Consider the following 22,340-nt stretch of genomic DNA (forward strand, 5'->3'; position numbering starts at 1 on the left):
TTTATTATTTACACAATTACATGAATCGTAATTGGATATTTTTAAATTGTCATTCTTGACATATATCGACATTGTAACATGGATATTATTTTTATAATTATATAAATAATATTTATTATTACAATACTATTAAAGGTAATTTAATATTTTATTAATTTTTTTTTTTATTTATTACTTGATTTTCTAATGGGCGTTTAATTTAATTTAATTTAATTCATCTATGTATGGTACAGTTGCCAGATTACCTATGGCTGCCATAGAAACTTTACCACCAAGTTTTCCAGCGACCTATTACAAAAAAGAAAAGAAAATAAATAAAAATAAATTTATGGATAATTTTAAAAATCACAACATAAAAAAGGTACCTTTTTAACGTCTGCAGATGAAATTTTATCAACTTCAGCAACTAGTGCAGCACAAGATACTGGACGTCCTTTAAATAATGTTTGCTGAGCAAGATTTTCCAATTGTCTTGTATTATTATCACTTGTATATAAAATTGACGCCTTTAATTCTGTTTTTCCACGAGCAATATCAGCATCGGTAATATTAGGGGAATTCATCCATTTGTAAGCTGCTTTAGTGATCTTTAATATAAACATAATATATAAGTGTATGAATATTAATAAATTATTATTATTATTTATAATTATAATTAAAATTACCGATCCAGCGACATTAGCCGGTGCTTGGATGATAACTCCAAAAAGTCCAGAATCAGAGTAACTGGCATTGAAAGCAGAAATAGCAAATGGATCATTTTCAGCTGCTGAAATGACACTTCGTTGCAATGGAGCTGTTGTTGTGCCCCATTTAATGTGAGGACCAGTTCCAGCAGCCTGTTGTAATACAGCAAATGCCAATGCATCTTTATCATTATTAAAACTTGAACCTTCAACAGCTAATGCAACACTAGCAATCGAAGAATTACGTTCTTTACGTATTTCTCCGCCATAATATTTTGATGGTGATGAATTTCCCTCACTTGTTCCAACATTTAAAGTGTTTGCAAAGCTAGATAAATTTGACAGTGATATGCCAGTACCTACTACAGCGCATCTTGGTCCTGTGTACCAACTATTGACAAAATGTTGCAACTAATAATGAAGAAAAAAAAATCAATAAATATTAATAATTATACAGTGTAGTTTGTTTTTCTTTTTAATATTTTATTAAATAATAAACTTACACTTTCAGATGATATTTTATCAATATGACGTTTTGGAGAATACAAAGAGTAACCCAAACCTGTACGATAAGCTGCTTTATGTAAAAGCTCAAGTAATTTTGTAGCTTCTGGAACTGCTGAAAGTTCATAACGTAGTCTTGGTGATAAATCATTAACTTCCCATGGTTTAAATACTTGTCGTGTTACCACATCTTCTAAGAAGTTTAAAGCTTTGTCTCTAAATTATTATTAATAAAAAAAAATTAATTATTATTGGTTAATAATTTTATTATTATTATTAAATTAATTACTTACAAATGATTACGAGTTACTTGAAGAGTATAAGCTGTTGATTCACGATCACTTGTAGCAAATATATTACCACCAAGTTGTTGAATATTGCGGGTAATACCAAATGCAGTTCCGCGCGATGTTGTTAATCCAGCTGCTAATCGTAAAAGATGTGAAATACCTTGGGTATCATACGTTTCATTTCGAGGTCCAGCTCTGTATATAGACAATAAAATAATAATAATAATAATAATAATAATAATAATAATAAATAATTATTAAAAAAAATATATTACTTGAAAACAATTGATACTTGGGTAACCGGACTATTGTTATCCAATGCAGCAACAGTAATTTTATTACTCAAGACTTGAAAATCACCGGCAGCAGCAGCTGCTGGTGTAGAATGAGCAGCTTTTACTGCAGCTGCATAATTTCTTACCTACAATAAAAATTATGATAATAACAAAAACCTTATTTATTTTTTTAAATATCTGTCAGTGTCACTCAGAGTACAATAAAGTTAACCCTAAAAATGCACAATAATAAATCTTTGAAGAGTAAAAAAAAAAAAAAAAAGAAAAAAAAAAAGTATTATAATTCTTTTAATGGATTTTTGGATTAATATACTAATTTAAATTATATACTGAAGATCAAAATAAAGTATTGACTTTCTTTGACCGAGTAACATCATAAAAAATTGTTATAATATAGTTAAAATGTCTACGGTTTTATATAACACTCGAGTTTTATAGTTTATAAGAAACGAAATATATATTTCAGAATGTAGAAAAGAAAAAAATGTTGAATTGAATGATAAAACATTTAATAAAAAAATAAAATTAATTAAACTTACAGATGGATTGCGTAAAATTGGAGAACGCACAGCAGAACATGCCATTTTTACAATGTTAATTGATAATAAAATTTTAATATAAAATTCTTTATTGCCAAAGGTGAATCGTTTCGGGCATCGAAAAGACACTCAGACACCCATAGATCACATACAAAGACAAGACTATCAACTGCGCAGGATTATGACGATGATGCTTCAGTTAGAGAGATCGAGATGATGATTATGGGAACAACCGCCGGGTGAACGAGGAAAATGTGAGGAAAAAATAAAATGGTACATTATACTAATACAAGATGGAGCCTTATATACAATTATTGTGGGGGTTTATATATATATATATTTTACTCCACTTATTTATATTATTTATATAATTAATTATTAACGCGTGTATGCAGCAACCTTCGCTTTATTAATCACAATTCTCAATTAGTAATACAAAAATAATTAGTTATTTTATTCTTAAAGTAGCATCACATGTATATATATATTTAATGGTTAGCTTAGTAATCATAATAATAATTCAACTGCCAACCGTACGGAGAAGGTCTCAGTCGGTAATTTTTGTATAGTTGAGTTGCCTCCACTGGTGTACAGTGTGTGAGGTTTGACTTGTGTATATGTGTCCATGTATGAATGTGTGCGTGTATATCCCCTACACCACTCCCCCCCCTAAGAATCAGGTAGGCGGTGTTCGGTAGAATGCGAATACCTGATTTTTCTGAAGATTTATTTTGACTTTCTTCGTTGGGTAGGTTCGCAGAGTCGATGAAAAGGTAGTTTGCACCGGTTGTAGTCCTGGAATGAACGTCTTTGGAGTTGGTGGATCCTTATTGCTAGTCGTAGTAGTCATTGGTCTATGAACTTCGACTGGTACGACTAGGTTCCCAGTGGCCGGTTGTTCAGAGGTTTCTGATGCCGGTTCTGGATCCTGTGGCTCCTGTGGCTCTGGTAACTCTGCAGTTTCCATGTGAGCTGGTTTAAGGCGTTCAACGTTGACGACTGTATCTCTTCCACTGACGTTGATGCTAAAAGTACGATCGTCAATGCGTTTATTCACGACATGTGGTCCTGAGTAAGGTTGCTCCAAAGGGCGTTTGACAGCATCGATTCTTAGGAAGACGTGGGTACACGTTGACAAATCTTTATAGCAGAAAGCTTTTCTTTTGCAATGATGAGCTGCAGGAGCTGGCTTAACGTCTCTCATATGGACTCTAAAATCTTCTAGGAAAAATTGAGGGTCATCTGGAGGATCTTCGTGTGTAAAAAATTCTCCTGGTATCCTGAGGTTTGTACCGTAGAGGAATTCGGCTGGTGAAGCCTTGAGTTCCTCCTTGTAGCAGGATCTCAATCCTAATAAGACTGTCGGAAGCACTTTAGTCCATTGAGGATTCTCGTGGCACATAATTGCGGCCTTCATTGTCCTGTGCCAACGCTCGATGAGTCCATTAGCTGCTGGATGGTAAGCCGTGGTGCGAACACGTTTTCCTCCGACTAAGTTGAGTAGTGCCTGGTACAGAGCGCTTTCAAATTGAGATCCCTGGTCAGTGGTGACCAACTTAGGGGCAACCAAACCGAGCGATCCAATGATTATAGAAAGCGGTAGCTACCGTTTCCGCGGTGATGTCCTTGATGGGGATAGCTTCTGGCCATCTAGTGAATCTATCAACCATGGTTAAGCAATATTGAAATCCTTCGGATTCAGGCATTGGACCAACTAAATCAATGTGTATATGATCTAGTCTTGCGTCAGGATTTGTGAAAGCAGCAGGTTGTGTATGCACATGACGACCGACTTTTGATTTTTGACACTGAAGACAATTTTTGGCCCATTTGGTGATGTCTTTGTTCATAGAAGGCCAAATGTACCTCTGCGCGATAATTTTATTTGTTACTCGGCCGCTGGGATGAGACAAATTATGAAATGTGTCGAAAATCTGGCGACGAAAGCTCGCTGGTACAAAAGGTCGTATGTCATTTGCAGAGACATCACAATATATTGCTTGGTGATCTGGTCCAAAGGTTAGTCTTTGTAGTTTGAGCGATGTGTTCTGATCGCTGATCAGCTGTGCTAACTCGATGTCGTTTGTCTGAGCTCGTGCTAACTCTTCGAAATTTATAGCTGTTGGCAGTCTGATCGCGTCAATTCGTGACAACGCGTCTGCTACCAAATTTTCTGCGCCGTTGATATGCCTTATGTCCGTAGTAAACTGTCCAATGTATCCTAATTGCCTGATTTGCCGTGGAGCAGTTTTATCTCCTTTTTGCTGAAAGGCGTAGATCAATGGTTTGTGGTCTGTGACAATGGCAAAATTTCGTCCTTCCAACCAGTGTTGAAAATATTTTACGGCTTCGAAGACTGCTGTAAGCTCTCTGTCGTAGGTGCTGTATTTCTTTTGGGCTTCAGTAAGTTTTCGAGAAAAGAATCCGAGTGGCTGCCAGTTTCCGTCAACTCGTTGTTCTATGGATGCGCCGATGGCTGTGCTTGACGCGTCGGTGACTAGTCGTAGCTCGGCTCCATGAACGGGATGTGCTAGGAGGGTGGCGTGTGCCAATTGTTCTTTTACCTTCTCAAAAGCTTGTGAAGTTTCTTCTGTCCAAGGGACGGGTCGATTATCGTTCTTTTTGGAGTCTTTTAGCAACTCGTTTAGAGGCGCTTGTGCTTCGGCTGCATTTTTGACGTTGCGGCGGTAAAAATTGATAGCTCCTATGAAGCGTCTCAATTCTACAATTGTGTCAGGCTTTTTGTAGTCGAGTAAGGCTTGGACTCGGTCCGGTAATGGGGAAGCACCTTCCGCGGAGAGTCGATAGCCCAAAAAATCGATTGATGATGCACCGAAAATGCACTTGTCAGCGTTAATGCACAAGCCGTACTGTTTCAGTCGTTTAAAAAGTGCACGTAACTGTTCCTCATGTTCTTCTTCGGTCTCGGATGCGACCAAAATGTCATCGATGAAAGCGAAGACATTTTTTAGTCCTCGAATAACTTCATTGATGTGTCTCTGGAAAGACTGAGCTGCGTTTCGTAGACCATAGGGTAAGTAGACTGACTCGAAGAGTCCAAATGGCGTGATTATAGCCGTCTTAGGTATGTCTTCTTCGGCTACTCGTATATGGTTGTACGCTCGTTTGAGATCGACCTTAGAAAATATTTTTTCTCTGCCAAAACCGAGTGCAATCTGTTAATAATGAAATTGGATGCTGGTCTGGCTCGGTTCGTTCGTTCAGTTTTCTAAAATCTCCACAAGGTCGCCAATCACCATTTTTCTTTGGCACCATGTGTAGCGGGCTGGCCCATTGACTGCTGGAGGGTCTCATAATGCCCATGTCAAGCATTATTTGAAATTCCTCCTTGGCCTTTTTGAGTAGCTCTGGGCGGAGCTGTCGAACGCGCTGTGCGCATGGCGGTCCCGTGGTTTTAATATGATGTCTAACAGGATTTTTCGCTGCTATATTGTTAGAAGGATTTCCCAGCAGCTCGAGAAATTCTTTTAGGATGTCTGCAAATTTATTGTTAAAATTTACCGCAGAGATCGATTGCACAAAAAAGTTACTAAACGTACCTTTCGCTTTTGTTCCAGTCTCAGGATCGATGAGTAGACCTTGTTTAATGTCTACTACGAATCCTAAACTCCCAAGAAGGTCAGCTCCAATGATAGGATACGGCACGTCAGCAATGCAGAAGGCCCATTGTATGGGTCGACGTAGACCTAGGTTCATTGTGACCATCCTCTCCCCGTAGGTATGAATGGGTTCTTGGTTGACTGAATACAGAGTGTGTAAAGTTGTATTTTTTAAATCTTGAAGACTTGGAGGAATGACTGATATTTCAGCTCCTGTGTCGATAAGGACACTTGATTTTGTGTTCTTATCGTATAAGAACAGACGACGAGACTTTGTTTCGCCATCCGTAGCCGTCGCGTCTATTGATGGCTTTGAGAGTTTCCCTGGTTCTCATTCCAGGAACATTTAGGCACGCATTTGAATGCTAGTGCTCCAAATTTTTTGTGATAAAAGCAAAGCTTGGGTGCTCGATCAGCACTGTTGGTTCGAGAGTTACTTCCCTGGGGATGTGGGGAGTTGCTGCGAGATTTCCTCTGAGCACCGACCAAGCTGTCGATTTTTGTTGACAGATTTTTCATTTCTTTTGTAAGAATTTGGAATTTTTCGTCGCAATCCTTGTGTGGATTTCGTGCTATTGCGGCTACTTGTGGGTTAGCATTTTTGTCGCATAGTGACATTGTTTTGTCAGCTAATTCAAGTAGTATGCTGCTGTCCAGAGTCTCGGCGAGTGATAAGATCATCTGCATGTCTTTAGGCATTCGATCCATCCACATGGTTCTGATGAATTCTGGACCTACTGCGTTGCCTGCGAGCCTGCACATTTCAGCATAAAGTTCCGAAGGTCGTCGACCTTTAATGACAGTCCGGATACGAGAGTTCTAAAGCTCTCTTCCCGAGATAATGAATAGTGATTTATCAGTGCAGTTTTAATTGCCAGGTATTTGTTTTGTCCTGGTGGGTTGGTTACCAGTTGCTCGATTGCAGTAAGATGTTCTTGCTCGAGCTTGGTAATTACTGCTCTAAATTTTTCGTCGTCATCTACCACTGCTTTGCTGGAGAAGGCTGACTCTGCTGCGCTGAACCATAACTTGGCGTGCTGAGGCCAGAATGGCGGGAGGTCGTTTCTTTCTAACCTTGCTGGTCTCGGTGGGAGGTTAAGTTGTGGAACACTTGTTTGTTGAGCCGTGTTTTGCCAGTTGCCAGCTGGTAGTGGTCGTGGCTGTGGTAATCCTGGTGGGATCAGAGCTGGTGGTGGTGGTTGTCTAGGTTGCATGTTTTGCATCGGTGGACCATTTCCCGGGTAGTTCATTGGAGGGTACGCGTAGGTAATTAAACCATTATTGTACGTTTGAGCGTTCAAGTTGGGAGTCTCGTTGCTCCTGCTTGAAGTAGGAATGTGCATACCTGTCTGAACTGGATATTGTTGATACATTGGATGATAATAGCTTGTAGGGTGGAACCAATTGCTAGCTGGTGGTTGCTCCTTGCTATTTCCAGTTTGTGTTTTTTCCGGGGTCTTCGTATGCTCGTTACTCGTCGTATCTTGCGGAGATAACGATGGCATATCCTTCTCACCGTTATTATTCTTGACTGATTCGTCTTTTGTTGTATCCTCCAGGGAATTCCCCAAGTTGAGAAGCGGAGGACTATGCATCACTGACATTGATTGTGAATTTTGGCGGTAATGCTGAATTGATGATTACAAACTGGCGTCGCTGGAATGTTGCTGAATTTTATCAAGCGTTCGGGGTCACCAATTGTGGGGGTTTATATATATATATATTTTACTCCACTTATTTATATTATTTATATAATTAATTATTAACGCGTGTATGCAGCAACCTTCGCTTTATTAATCACAATTCTCAATTAGTAATACAAAAATAATTAGTTATTTTATTCTTAAAGTAGCATCACATGTATATATATATTTAATGGTTAGCTTAGTAATCATAATAATAATTCAACTGCCAACCGTACGGAGAAGGTCTCAGTCGGTAATTTTTGTATAGTTGAGTTGCCTCCACTGGTGTACAGTGTGTGAGGTTTGACTTGTGTATATGTGTCCATGTATGAATGTGTGCGTGTATATCCCCTACATTATACTACAATTATCAAAACTAAAATGTAAATAAAAATTATTTATATAGATGGCCATACATGTACGATACTTTATTAACAATTAACCAACAATAATATATACATAAGTAAATAAATAAATATAACATCATAAGCATGTATATTAGAGATTACAGTTATTTTTGGATATTACTATACGATTAATTTTTTTCACAGTTTTCTTTAATAATGTAATTTTTAATTAATAGTAAATATTATTAATATTACATTGTTCTTTTATAATTTAAAAAAACATCACAAGACGAGTTGTTTAACGAAAATAGTTATAGCAGTAAATATGAAAAAGAAAAAAAATTTTTTTTTAAATGTATTTGCAATGTTAAACTTTTGGTATTTTTAAGTTATTTTATTAAATTTATCGATAGATGTGATGTATAAAATTATACTTACTACAGTATTTATACATATATATATATATATATATTTATTTATAAAATATTGATTCTACTTATTTTATCAAACAACATTGTAAATTATAAACAATAGCGGTTATTTTTTTTTTTCATTCATGATATTATTAAACTGTGTTAAGGGTATAATTTTTTTTTTTTTTTTTTTTTTTTTTTAAATTGAAATATAAATAGATAAAAATTTTAGCAAATGATTATATAATTTTCAAAATGTATGGATAAAAATAACTTTTAAGCATAATAATTTATATAAATTGTTTGTTTTATCAAGTGGAAAAAAACAGAGTTCAAGAGGATGCTGATTAAAAAAATTTATTAAATTAAAATTGAAATTGAAATATTAAAATGAGTAATAAAATAGGATTATCAACTACGGAGGCATTAGAAATTCTTTATCATGAAGTTGAACGTGTTTTAATTGAATATAAAGTTGACTATCATAAAAATAAGTAAGTTTTGTCGTGTATTTTAAAAAAAGAAAAATTTTATTTTTTTAATTATTCTACTACTACCTATTATTGTTATTAAGATCTTTAAATCTTTCAATGTAGTTTTTTTTATTTTTAGAAAATTTCATTGTTGGTTAAAAGATTCACTCCATCACAAAAGTCAGTATACAACACTTTGTTGGACATCAGCTGTTGCACTGTTCATAAATGCCATCATCTTAATAATTGCTTATTTAAATATTAATCAACAGAGGTAAGATATTAATATGTTAATATACATCATCAGATCATCACAATATATTATTAATTATTATTATCTGTTATCACAGCGATAAAGTTTCATTATTGCCATATGAAGCACTTATTATCTGTTGTTTTGTTATATTAAATTTTGTGTTAGTAATATCAGATAATATTTTACGCCATAACGAAATACCTCACAGGGTTAACATTCTTCTCAAAAAAATAAACGGTATAAATAATATACATATTATTAAAAATACTTGATCAGTAATGACAAAATAAAATAAAATTTAATTTAATTTAATTTAATTTATTTTTTTTTTCAGCTGCTCGTTTATTATGCAAATGGAAACCAGAAAATTATCCACATCTTTGTACTCCCCTTTCACCTTGCGTAACTCTACAGTGGACATATCGGGATAATGTTATTGTTAATTTACCATGGGCTTTACTAGTTACTGGTGATATTATTATAATAAAACCCGGTCAACAAGTACCTGGTTATTGTATTCCATACAACGTAAGCTTTAATATATTAGTCATTATATTAATATATTTATTATGCCTTAGTTTATTAAAATTAATTTTTTTTTTTTATGTTTTCAGGATCCTGATGGCTCACCTTTATATGCTAAAGAAATTTATAGCCCAAATGTTAATCACAATACAAATGAAATATTTACATCACCTCAAGCACGAATTCCTTTAAAAAATAAAATTTATATATTAAAAGAAACTCCGTATTTAGTAAATTTACGGATGGCTTTAGATCAAGCACTTGATCGACCAGTTACTTATCATAATCGCAAACGTCATTTACTTATGATTTGTTGCATTGAACAATTGGCCTATCCTATTCTTTTAATAATTGTTTTAATTGTAAATTTATTACGATATTTATATTTTTACAAGTATGCTGGTACTGGCCACTGGACTGAATTATTTTTATTACAACCAATAGCAGTAACACTTCCATTATTGCCAATTATTTTTCCAATATTTTGGATTGTTTTAAATTGTTTTGGTATGGCAAGATTCAAAGCTTTATTTCAACTTTATCAATCTTCTAGTAAAATTTCGGTAAGTTTTATTAATAATAAAATTTGTATTTTTTTTTTTTTTTTTTTTTTTAATTTTTTAATTTTTGTAATATATTTATAGTTTGTAGATCCATATGATGATACAGATATAGCAGGCCCAAATAATCCTGAGGTTGTTTATAATTGGTCAGAATTGGCGGAATATTTTTTTTCAATAATTATTGGTAAAGAATTTATGATGTCACGTTCAGCAAGTATTCTTCATGTATTAGGATCAGTTACAGCATTGTGTTGCATTGACAAAAAAGGAATTCTATCTTGGGCCAATCCAACTGCAGAAAAAGTTTTTTTTTTACGTAATGCCAATGCGCTGTCTCGTACATCCAGGTATTTTAAATGGAATTTATTTTTCTATTTTTATTCTTCTCTCTTTCTCAATTTAACACTGTATTTATTTATTTATTTATTTATTTAAATTTTAGTTCTATTAGCCTTGAAAAACCATCGGAATCGCCAAGAACAACAACAGAACCTCTATATAAAAATGAACAAGAAGTACACCACCAACAGCATGAACAAAAACAACAACTAAAGCAAGAACAAGAACAAGATAAAGAAGAAGAACAAGAACAAAAACAAAAACAAAAACAGCAACAAAATCACCGTACAACATATGTTCAACATGGTAAATTTAATTTTTCCTTTTATATTTAATATTAAGTATATTTTATTATTAAAAAAATTATTAACAGTATAATTTTTTTAACTTTAGTTGCTGAAGTTCTTGATTTAACTCACGATCATGCTCTACCATTTCGTCTTCAATTTGATGATCCTTCTTGGAGACATCATTTAAATTCTCTAAAACCCTTGGGTTTGGCGATATTACTCAATACGTGTAATATGGAAACTCAAGAACATTATGCTCAATTTTGTTGTCACGTTACTTGTGAAGCTTTTTACAATGAAAATTTAGTTCCAGTAATAAATAGAAGGTATATTCATTTGAAGATTTAAAATTTATATCTCAATTTAATTATATAAAAATAAAATAATAATAATAATAATAATAATTATTATTATTATTATTATTATAAATACATATACAAAATCGTATATTTAAGTATATTATTTTTATATGTACGTAAGTAAACTTTAACAGTTTGGCTTCTTTAAATATATTAAATAATAAATTTGTCAGCAACCACAACAATGACGATAAAATTGATTCAAACAAGAACGATATAGTTATGCAAAGTTCGAGGCAAATAAATTTAATCGTCGAGGAATTTGAAAACATTGGAAAGACGGGGTCAGTTAAAATATATTATTTATTATAGTTTTCATTTATAAAAACTACTCGCAATCTCTTTATAAACTATAATAATATTATTTTAATTTTTACTGTAAATATAGTGATAATTAATAATTAATAACAATAATAATTTTCACTTTTAATGTTTCTTTTACTATAAAATAAACCTCGAACTATGTAAATAAATCTTAACAATAGACTACTTTTACTTTACCATTACTTAACATCTATTTTTTTACTTTTACTTAACTAAACGTTAATTTATTATATTGATAAAATTATTACAAGTCGAGATAATAATAATTATTATTATTATGTTTTAATTTTATTTTCTAATAATCTTTAAAATTGTTTAATCTAACAGGTGTTTATGTGAACTTGCAAAACAAATAGGATTTCAAGAACAGGCACAAGAAATTTTTCAATTGGAACAACAGCTATCAACTTTTCGACATGTTGTACGTATATAGTATGATAACATTTGTTCTTTTTTTTTTTTTTTAATTTTTTTTTTTTTTAATTTTTTCATTGTAAAATAGTGTAAAAAATTAATTATGTCTTGATATTTTAAATTTAGCAACCGGAAATGGTCAGACGTGATATTAAATTCGCAAGATCATTAAGTATTGCTACAAAACTTAAATTTCCTTTCCCTCATATGGTTGCAGTTGTAATGAAAGAACGTACCGGTGGTAGTTTACAATTATTAACTCAAGGTACTGCGGATATTATTTTAGACTCATGTATTGAATTTTGGGATGGACATGATCTTTGTCCATTATCCGCTTCTGATAGGTTGGTCAAAAATTTACAATAATTTTTTTTTATTATTATATTAATTATATATATTTAAATACACTTAATATTTATTTATTTATCTTTATTTATAATATGTAGAAAAAAAATTCAAGATTTTTATCAACGGACTAGTTTAACGTCTTACTGTACTGCATTTGCATATCGACCATTGATTCATACCGTAAATAATAAATTATCAAATATTTATTTAGAACTTCCATCTGATAGTAAACACTTGTATGCACCTCATAAAAGTCCAACTCCAGTACCTTGGGATTTTCGAAATGTTATAGATCCACGTGTTAAAGGATTACTAGGGCAATTTCATTCAACAGGTAAGCATTTTTTCAATTTTTAATAAAATTATGATAATTATTTATTTTTAAAACGTAATATATTAATATATTAATCTATTTATTATAGATTCCTTACTTTGCACTGAAAATAAAAATGAAGAAATAAATGATGTTGACAGTTGTTTCGAAATGCAATGTAATCAAATATTCATTGGAATGGTAACAATGCAGTATCAAGCTCAAGCAGATATGGTTCGTATTTAATTATTATTATTATTACTATTTAAGGTTAACGTGAGAGTAATGTTATCAAATTGATGCTTGTAAATAATAATAGTAATAGTTTTACTTAATATAATTGTTGATTGATCATATTGACAATTATGATGATAACGCTGACAATATGTATGTGAAATTAATAGGTGCAATTGATTGAACAATTAGAAAGAGCGTGCATAAGATTTGTTCACTTCAGCAAGGAAAATGAATTACGTTCGCGTGTATTCTCAGAGAAGATGGGTCTTGAGAGTGGATGGAATTGTCACATTTCATTGCTCAGCGAGAGGGCTAGGTATTATCTATCATCTTATCATATAATCAAGCGGGGAAAAATAATAATAATAATAATAAAAATGATCATTTTCTTTTTATTAAAATAAATTTATCCTACTAATAGTTATTAATAAGCGCTAATGAACAATAATCTGATTATATTAACAATTGATATATTTAATAATTAATGTAAGTAACTTAATTGATGCATGGTGTTAATCATAGAAGAAAATAACGATTCAAGAGAGTAATACTTAACATTATGATAATTTCCACAATCATTAAATAATTTATGCTTGCAAGCATGCTTATATTTTTTGTTGTGTATAGAATTATATACTAATATGATAACAATTTTGCGATCAATTAACAATTAAGGTTTTGGAGTGTATACTATTTTTTGTACACAGTCAATATTATTATTATTATTATTATTATTATTATTATTATTTTTATTTTTATTTTACGCGTATGTGTGTAACTAACAAAATGACAATAGGTCAGAGAGTCCAGTAGGGTGTTGTTGGGTGAGCCAAGCAGCTGCTATGTCCTCACCAACGTCTTCTGATAAATTTAATCAGTATAATACTGATACCTGCATGATGAACGAAGAGGCCAGCGAATTGCTTAATCGTGTATGTCCTCGGTATGTTATTGAACATTTTACTTACCGAGGAATTTAATTTATTAATTATTTATTCATAATCATGCTCATATTCATACCCATATTTGAATTATTACTTTATTACTATTATTTTCAAGCTATTTATTGCTTTAAAATATAATAAGCTTATTGATATTATATTACAAATAATAAATGTTTTTTAATACTATTATTATGATTATTATTATTATATTTAAAGTTTTTATGTAAATTTTTTAGTTCTAATTTGGATGTCAGTCGAACAATGAGTATGTCTGCACCTAGCGCAATAAATATGGATTATGCAACTGTTAAATTTGAACAAGATACAACAGAATGGCATCAGGATTCTGTTATGCAAACTAAAAGTGCAATGAGTCACAGGTTTGTGAAAAAAAAAAAAAAAAAAAAAAAAATCACTATTTTATTTTTTATTTATTCCTTTAGAGAACATGATACAATAAAAAGTGAAGACAGTGTATTGGTTCAAAGTGTTGAATTAGAATCTGGACAGGAAGCTTGGAGATCGTTGAGCTGTCTTACTGACAGTACTGAACAAAGTGCTCCAGTTAATTTTGATTTATCCAACAGAGTAAGTATTACATACAATAGAATAATAAATTTTTGAAAACAATATCAAAAGAATTATATTACATTATAGGCAAAATTACCTCGAGGAATAGATAAAATACGTCCGCATATTGAAATGGTTGACAATGTACCTTTATTGGTATCGTTGTTTACCGATTGCAATACAATAGTAACTCGTCAAATGTTAAATATTATGCAAGATTATGGTGAAGTAGTTTGTGTACTTGGTTCATCGGCAAATGCTGATAATATGCCGATATTTATGCAAGCAGATGCTGGGTAACAATTGAATTGAATATTTCTTTTTTTATTATATCATAAAATTTAAATAATTAATAATTATTTTTATAAAATAGAGTTGCTGTTGAACCGTTGTATCCACAAGTTTGTCAAAAAATTCCTGTAATGGTAAATACAAATGATGAACAAGGCCCATCACCAATTGATTTAAGCCGAGCTCTTAATTCAATAGCTTGTTCATTATGTGTAAAACGTGAAGATCCAATAGCTTTATTTCACCTTGTAATGGAGGTAATTTTTTTTTTTTTTTTTTTTTTTTTTTTTTTTTTTTTTATTTATTAAACTTTTAATTTTTTTTAATTATTTAAAGGCAAGAGATTACATGAGATGTTTATGGAATTGTGTTCAATTTTGGTTGTGTTGTATTGTAACACTTTCATTTACCCAAGCATTATCAGTATTGTTATTATTACCACCATTATTTTCAATAAGCCAAGTTATCTGGTTAATTTGTTTAATTATTCCTCTATTATCAATATCAATGATGGCTACACCAATTGACCCTACAATAATGCAGAGAGCTACCGGAAAAAATCAGTGTGTTGTTAATAGCAAGGTAGATTTATTTTAAAATTATAATAAAAAAATAATGTGAATAATAAAAATTTTTTTCTTTTAGGTTGCCTTTTTTGTTATTTGGTGTTATGGGAGTAAATTTTTACCTACAATAATAACACTTGTATTATCACAAATGATTTTTTACATGTTTTTATGTCCATTATATAATATAAAAACTACATCAACAAATACAATAAATACAGAATGTTTTTATATATATCTTGAAATTGATGATAATGATGTTAGTTGGGGTGGTTGGAATACCCAACCAAATATTATTTTTATGATGCAACATTTTTCGCTAACTTTGTTAGTTTTACATTTTGGTGTGTGTGTATATATACTACTACTACTATACTTGAGAAATTTTAATAAATTCTTTGTAATTAATTAATTATAAGTATTTATACAATAATAATCATTTATATAATTTCAGTAATAATTTCATCAGGATTTGTACATAGAGAGTATTTGATATTTCAAAGAATGCCATTTAATAATTTATTATGGTTTTGTAATATAGTTATTGTGTAAGTATTTTTTTTTTTTATTTATACAATAATTACATTTTAATATATATTTATTTTTCTTTAAACGTAAATTTAATTTAATAATATTATTATTATTAACTATAATTTTTACAGTTTAGGATTACAAGCTCTTTTTTCTGGTAATACATTGTATAAATTATTGAAAGAAGAGCAACGGAAGAATCAAAAATTTCCAGTTCAACTGCCATTATTTTTCCTTATATCAATTCCACTAATTTTCACTATTAACGAATTGGTTAAGTGGCAAGAAATAAAGTAAGTTTAAATATATATATTAAAAAATGATAATACATTAAAGACAGTAAACAATTTTAAGAGTTTTAATTTTTTAATTTTTTTTCTTTTAGAGCAAATGTACGTCATCAAAAAAGGGCTCGATTAGAATTTGGTACAAAACTAGGAATGAATTCACCGTTTTAATTAATTCATTGATTAATTAAAATATATTCAGAAAAAGATTAAAGCATATTTTTATGTTAATTTAATGCATTTAATAATAATGAATTATAAAAAACTAAATATAAACTTTGGGTTTTTAATTAAAGCTTAAACTTTTTGCTCTAATATTATATTTACAAGTACAATAACCGCTTAATCAATCTAAGTATTACAATTATTTACAAAATACTTTTTTATTAAATTTATGTATGGTTATATATTGTATATATATATATTTAGTGATCATAAATTTGATTAAAAAATAAAAAAAAAAAAAAAATACGTTACACTACAGAAATTTTTTTATCTTAACTTGATGAATTTAATTTTTTTTTTTTAAACTTTATAAATTTTTTCAATTACTATAATGGTAATTTCAACAAAGAATAAAATAAAAAAAATTAAAACACAGTGCGCCGTTTCGTACAATAATTTTGGAGCAAAAACTGACCATACAAACAAATGATGTCTTTCAATACTTATTATGATTGTGTATGTTATAAACGAAAATAATTTAAATATTGCATATTGACGATTAATGAAATGTAGTTTTTGGAAGAATCTATTTGATAAAAAATTGATAAGATTTTAAATTTATATATATGTATATATAATTTTTTTAATAAGTTATAAAATTATATATTTTACTTACTCTATCGTATTTGAAGTATCACCCAATGTTATTTTAAATACTAATATTAAATAAGCCAAAACAGGTGATGAAAATGTGTTTATACATATGAATAACGCAGCAATGTATATTCTGTAAGTTTCTAAACCAATACAACTTGCAGCGACATCAATAGTTGCCAAACTATTGGAGTTACCCTGAAAATAATAAAATTAATAAATGATATAATAAATAATTGTATAAAAATAAATAAATATATACTAATAATATTAATAATAATAATAATAATAATAATAATACCTGGTAAAAATAAAAAACATTGCCTATACAATAACTTGTAAATGTTAAAACCTTTAGATTATCTGTATAATTTATTAAAAAATTACTGATAATAATTTGACTTATTAATTGAATTGGTAATAATATTATGTTATAAGGTCGGTGTAGTATGGCCGATATAATAATCCAATATTGTAACAATAAATAGAACAATTGATTTATTAGACTTTTGTAAGTATTTTTTGGATAAAAAATAATCTTTTTTATAGAATATATTAAATAAAATGTACAAACGGCCCAAAATATTTCAACTTCGCGTATACCTCTGTGAATTAAATAAAAACATATTATATATTATATATTATATATTTTATATATTATACATTAATATAGATAGAATAGTTAAGAAAAAATAAACTTTAAATAATGATGTTGAAAATTTACCTCGATTCAGGATAAAAAGGCAATGTATAGATGTTTTTTTCTGATGCGTGACGTAAATATATACAGAGCAATGTGGAAGAATAAAAAAGTAACTTATCTTTTTGTTGCTTCAATTTATTTTTTTCATCATTTTTAACTATAAATAGTAGAATATAGAGAATCAATCCGAGAGCTGAAAATAATAATAATAATAAAACACCTCGGATTAAAAATGAGAAAAAAAAAAAAATCATTAGTAAAGCAGAAATTTTTTTTTAAATTACCAATTATTACGAATAAGGTCATGTAAATATCAGAATATTCAGATTCTTTTAACCATTGAGAAATGTCGGGTAAATTAGCATATTTATTTCCAGTGCTATTTAATTTTCTCAAAAATCGATGTAAAATGAGCAAAAAAATAATTTTTATATTGATGCTATTTTCTATCATAATATTTTTTGACTTTTGTTTGATACAATAAATTAGTATAATTACAAGAAATGTAGTCCAGTAGAAATACCATGTTTGATGTTCTTCTTCAATAAAACTACTGCTACCTAAACTTATAGCATGCAGTCCAACAGCCAAATATAGCATAAAAATTGAAAATGAACTTAAAAATTTACTACTAGTCCAAAATATTGATAATTTAAATGGGAAAACAGTTCTTGTATACATTAAATAAACATTTAAATTAAATAGTATAAAAATAATTAAAATAAAAGCTATTGGTGAGTCATTAAATTTTAAAGAATTTTCATTATCATTTATAAAATTGATTAGTATATAATTTAATGAAAACCATGATGCCACTGAAAATGACCAATAGTAAAAATATTTTTTTAATAAAAATATTTTATTGATCGGATTATTTAAATTAATAATGATGAAAAAAATCTAAAAAGATAATAAAATTACAATAAACTAGTACTGTTTAAATAAATAAATAAAATTTTAAATGCTTACTTGAATTGTTAATACAATGGCTATAGTTATTAATGGAATATTGTATTGAATGATACTTTGAACTAATAAATTTTTCATATCATTTAAAGACTCGAGATATAATGTAATAATTTTCTCGGAAACAGTATTATCAAAATTACTTTCATTGTTGGAAAAATTGATCCATTCATTATGTAACTTGACGGCTTTTAAATAATTTAAATAACATTCTGTAACAATAAATATTTTATATAAAATATATACCAATAACCAAAAAATAAAAAAAAAATTGAATTAAATAAAAATAATATAAATACCAACGTTTTGAATGAAAGTTTGACAACTTTTTAAAGTGATTGAGTACTTGTCTACCATTATAATAAAGAATATAAAGTTTTTGAGCCGATGATAGATTATAATTAATCATATTTAAAGATATGACTCCAATATTTAAATATGGTAAAGGTAGTCCCAGTATAACAGCTAAATTTGTTGTTATATCAATTTGATCAATTTGATTTACCATTTTGGTGTTTGAATTATTATTATTTTCATTGTAATTTCCATCAATTATTATCAAAGGAACCAAAGTTTCTTCAAGTGTTGCTCCACCATGCCCTCCAGAATTTTTCATACCGTGATCTCCGCAAATAATAAATAAAGATTCAACATTTTGTTTATTCTATGAAAAATTATGAAACGAATATAGTGTTTAAATAATAGTATTAACAACAATAATAATATTAAAACACATACCCATTCGATTACTTTAGATGATATATCTTCAATAATTTTATCCATTTGTTTAAGTTTAGATTGAATTAATGGACTTTTAGGGCCATAAACGTGACCAATATGATCAAGACCCAAATAATGGAGAATCATTATTGACCAATCATTGTTATTTTCTAATTCACTATAAATGTTACGAGTAACATTATTATCTACCTAAAATGATACATTATCGACAGAAAAAAAAAAAAAAAAAAATCTAATGAAAATATTGTTGATGCATACTTGCACAAAATCATTAACGAAAAATGAGCTAGTTCCCTCAGAACGATGAAATATATTGGTAAACATTTGTAACCATGTATCATCGCCATAAAATATTAATTTGTGACCATGATTTTTAGCTTGTAATAATATATTATCACTGGATACTCGTGTTTCGCCAAGATTTAAGATAACATCTATATAATTAGAAACACTCCCTGTTGTTATGGCCTAGAAATATGAAAAAAAAATTTAACAATTGTCTTTAAATTTATTTTAACAGTAATAATAATTTATAAAATTAAACCTTTATTCTTGGCATTGTTACGGTTGGGTTGTTGACTTTAACCTGAAGCAATCTTCCAAAGTTTTTTTCCAATAGTCGATTTGTAAAAATCATTGTATTATGTATACCATCGCTTTTAGTAAAAACAAAATCCCATCTTAATGAATCAATAACCATAATTACAATTTTTTTGACTAGCGGATTGTATAAAATATTTGAATTCAACCTAAATAAATAACAATTAATTAATAAGAATTAACGTTTGTACAAATCAAAATTAATTAAGTAAAATTAATAATCATAATATACATACAAAGTTTTGTTGATAGATTTTGGTAAATCATTCATAGATGCTAATTTATCATTATCTTTTAAGGAGTTTAATGGAAAAAAACCAAATAAAAAAAAACTTACAGTTAAAAATACTGTCGAAATAGCATAAATAAATAATAAATTATTGTAATGATTTTTACGTTTATTGGGGCTATTCATTATCAAATCAGATTTATTTTCTCATTTAAAATAAATAGTAGTAAAATAACAAATTTTCACTAATTAACTCATAGACGTTTTTTAATTTTATATCCAATCACCTGATTTTAAAACGCTACCCACAAATTTCTAGGATTTAAAACTAATAACTAAAGTATATATAAACGTAGTTTAGTATCGACATTCTCTCGATACTAATAGAAAAAATAGATTCGAGATTCTGATAGGTTAAGGATTAGAGCGCGCTTTCAAAACGAAATTTAAATTTATAGTACTGAAAGTCAGGGCCAAACATTATCAAACAAGGCGTAAATATTAGAAAAAGTCTTGAATATTGTTGAACAGTAAAACTGTTGATGTAATGTCTAAATTATTGAACATTAGTCCTTCATTGTAATAAAACGCGTACAATAAAGTTGGAAACATCAGAATTAGAGCCACACACACACGCACACACAGAATTTTGTGTCAAACCGTGGTCTTTACACTGAAAAGACTATTAAATATAATAATAAATAATACGCATAATGGACATGCGAGTACGTCGCATTGAAAATATTTTTGAGATGCCTCATGATCTTATTTACTTGGAAATTATGTTTGGTCATATAGTTAACCAAGTGAGAGAATTTTTGAGAACACATTAATACGAACTTGTGATAATGTTTATGCAAGAGGAATATTATAGTAAAAGGAGTACTATGAGTGAATGTGGAATCTTGGAAAATAAATACATTGAAAAGTATGATAATATCTCCGTTTAATTTTGGTCAGTAGAAGACACTATCAAAGAACATCATGGAAAAATTTTGCTGGCCCGTGTTACTGTAGAAAATAACATCTGCTTTTACTCGAACCGTTAAATGGAATGCAACTGCTGCATTTCAGGACAAAATTTTCAAAAAGAATTTTCAGTGAATCATGCTATATTAATTATAATTATTTGTCTGCTCACGGTGGAATCATTGGTCCTAATATTATAGCTAATAAATTTTGGAGTGATATTCCAGAGAATTTTTAGGAACAGGGTTACATCCAGGGATGAATTATCGGATGACTAGATACTTTCGTAACCCAAAAACACCTTGTTTATTATAATGGTTCATGATCCACTCCCTCAACTCTTGGATAAAATTGTCACTAGTAATTATGAGTAATTACTTATAAACATCTCATTTACTCCACTTTTTCCACAAGAATCACTGTATAAACATAGATTGAACGAATTTTGATGGTAATCCTGATGGAATTGCCAATTATTTTTAGTAAATCGCGTTTGGAGTGATAATCGATTATTTTTCGGGTGAGGGTACCCATTGTCGCATATTCAAATCGACTTCATTTCAAAATTTACATCATTTACTTCACTTTTTACACAAGAATCATTGTATCAACATAGATTGGAGGAATTGTGATGGTAATCCTGATGAAATTGCCAATTATTTCGAGTTGGTCGGGTTTGGAGCAAAAATCGACCATTTTTCGGGTGAGGGTACCCATTGTAACATATTCAATTCGACTTAATTCGGATAATTGAAAAAATGTCTCCACTTTTTCCACAACAATCACTGTATAAACATAGATTAAAAAAATTTTAATAGTAATCCTGATGGAATTGCCAATTATTTCGAGTTGGTCGCGCTCAGAGCTAAAATCGATCATTTTTTGGGTGAGGGTACCCATTGTAACATATTCAAATCAACTTAATTTTAAAATGTATATCATTTACTTTACTTTTTCAACAAGAATCACTGTATGAACATGGATTAAACAAATATTGATGGTAATCCTGATGGAATTGCCAATTATTTTGAGTTGATCGCGTTTGGAGCGAAAATCGACCATTTTTCGGGTTTAGGTAGCTATTGTAACATATTCAAGTCGATTTAATTTTAAAATTTACATCATTGACTCTACTTTTTCCACAATAATCACTGTATAAACATGGTATGCCCGAATTCTAATGGTAATATTTGAGGAATTACCGATTACTTTGGTTTTATTGCAATTGGACCGTAAATCGACGATTTTCCAGGTGAGAGTACTATCGTAAAGTATTCAAATCGACTTTATTCTTTAAAGAACA

The 22,340-nt window shown here is 29.5% G+C and overlaps 4 protein-coding genes across 7 annotated transcripts; 1 reads left to right on the forward strand and 3 right to left on the reverse strand.

Annotated features, from left to right (window-relative positions):
• Positions 1-3: 3 nt before the first annotated feature.
• LOC123258513 (cytochrome b-c1 complex subunit 2, mitochondrial) lies at positions 4-2,477 on the reverse strand. The gene is made up of 7 exons (XM_044718582.1): positions 2,316-2,477; positions 1,756-1,901; positions 1,484-1,675; positions 1,190-1,406; positions 666-1,097; positions 366-587; positions 4-288 (listed from the first exon to the last, which is right to left on the reverse strand). The coding sequence occupies exons 1-7, from the start codon at positions 2,358-2,360 to the stop codon at positions 205-207; spliced, it is 1,338 nt and encodes a 445-aa protein (XP_044574517.1). The 5' UTR covers positions 2,361-2,477; the 3' UTR covers positions 4-204.
• A 2,691-nt stretch (positions 2,478-5,168) lies between these two features.
• Positions 5,169-7,992, reverse strand: LOC123258531. Its single transcript, XM_044718607.1, has 2 exons — positions 5,876-7,992; positions 5,169-5,812 (listed from the first exon to the last, which is right to left on the reverse strand). The coding sequence occupies exon 1, from the start codon at positions 7,537-7,539 to the stop codon at positions 6,670-6,672; it is 870 nt and encodes a 289-aa protein (XP_044574542.1). The 5' UTR covers positions 7,540-7,992; the 3' UTR covers positions 5,169-5,812; positions 5,876-6,669.
• Positions 7,993-8,696: 704 nt separating this feature from the next.
• Positions 8,697-16,451, forward strand: LOC123258467 (transmembrane protein 94). Of its 4 annotated transcripts, XM_044718486.1 has the most exons (24): positions 8,697-8,874; positions 8,993-9,127; positions 9,204-9,346; positions 9,444-9,637; positions 9,724-10,197; positions 10,279-10,544; positions 10,640-10,842; positions 10,930-11,152; positions 11,359-11,469; positions 11,837-11,930; positions 12,050-12,267; positions 12,370-12,605; positions 12,694-12,818; positions 12,989-13,137; positions 13,618-13,764; positions 14,002-14,145; positions 14,209-14,353; positions 14,423-14,631; positions 14,709-14,883; positions 14,963-15,208; positions 15,272-15,536; positions 15,647-15,740; positions 15,855-16,016; positions 16,109-16,451. In XM_044718486.1, exons 1-24 carry the CDS (start codon positions 8,771-8,773, stop codon positions 16,179-16,181), a joined length of 4,335 nt encoding a protein of 1,444 aa, XP_044574421.1. In that variant the 5' UTR covers positions 8,697-8,770; the 3' UTR covers positions 16,182-16,451. The 4 variants fall into 4 exon arrangements, with proteins under 4 accessions (XP_044574421.1, XP_044574420.1, XP_044574424.1 ...); XM_044718485.1 differs by having other exon boundaries at positions 14,002-14,353; XM_044718489.1 differs by lacking the exon at positions 13,618-13,764.
• A 396-nt stretch (positions 16,452-16,847) lies between these two features.
• LOC123259107 (GPI ethanolamine phosphate transferase 2) lies at positions 16,848-20,419 on the reverse strand. The gene is made up of 9 exons (XM_044719373.1): positions 20,236-20,419; positions 20,076-20,130; positions 19,784-19,988; positions 19,498-19,707; positions 19,237-19,428; positions 18,802-19,162; positions 18,502-18,710; positions 18,262-18,432; positions 16,848-17,027 (listed from the first exon to the last, which is right to left on the reverse strand). Exons 1-9 carry the CDS (start codon positions 20,252-20,254, stop codon positions 16,848-16,850), a joined length of 1,602 nt encoding a protein of 533 aa, XP_044575308.1. The 5' UTR covers positions 20,255-20,419.
• Positions 20,420-22,340: the final 1,921 nt, after the last annotated feature.

Source organism: Cotesia glomerata, linkage group LG2, assembly GCF_020080835.1.
Source record: "Cotesia glomerata isolate CgM1 linkage group LG2, MPM_Cglom_v2.3, whole genome shotgun sequence".
Taxonomy (NCBI): domain Eukaryota; kingdom Metazoa; phylum Arthropoda; class Insecta; order Hymenoptera; family Braconidae; genus Cotesia; species Cotesia glomerata.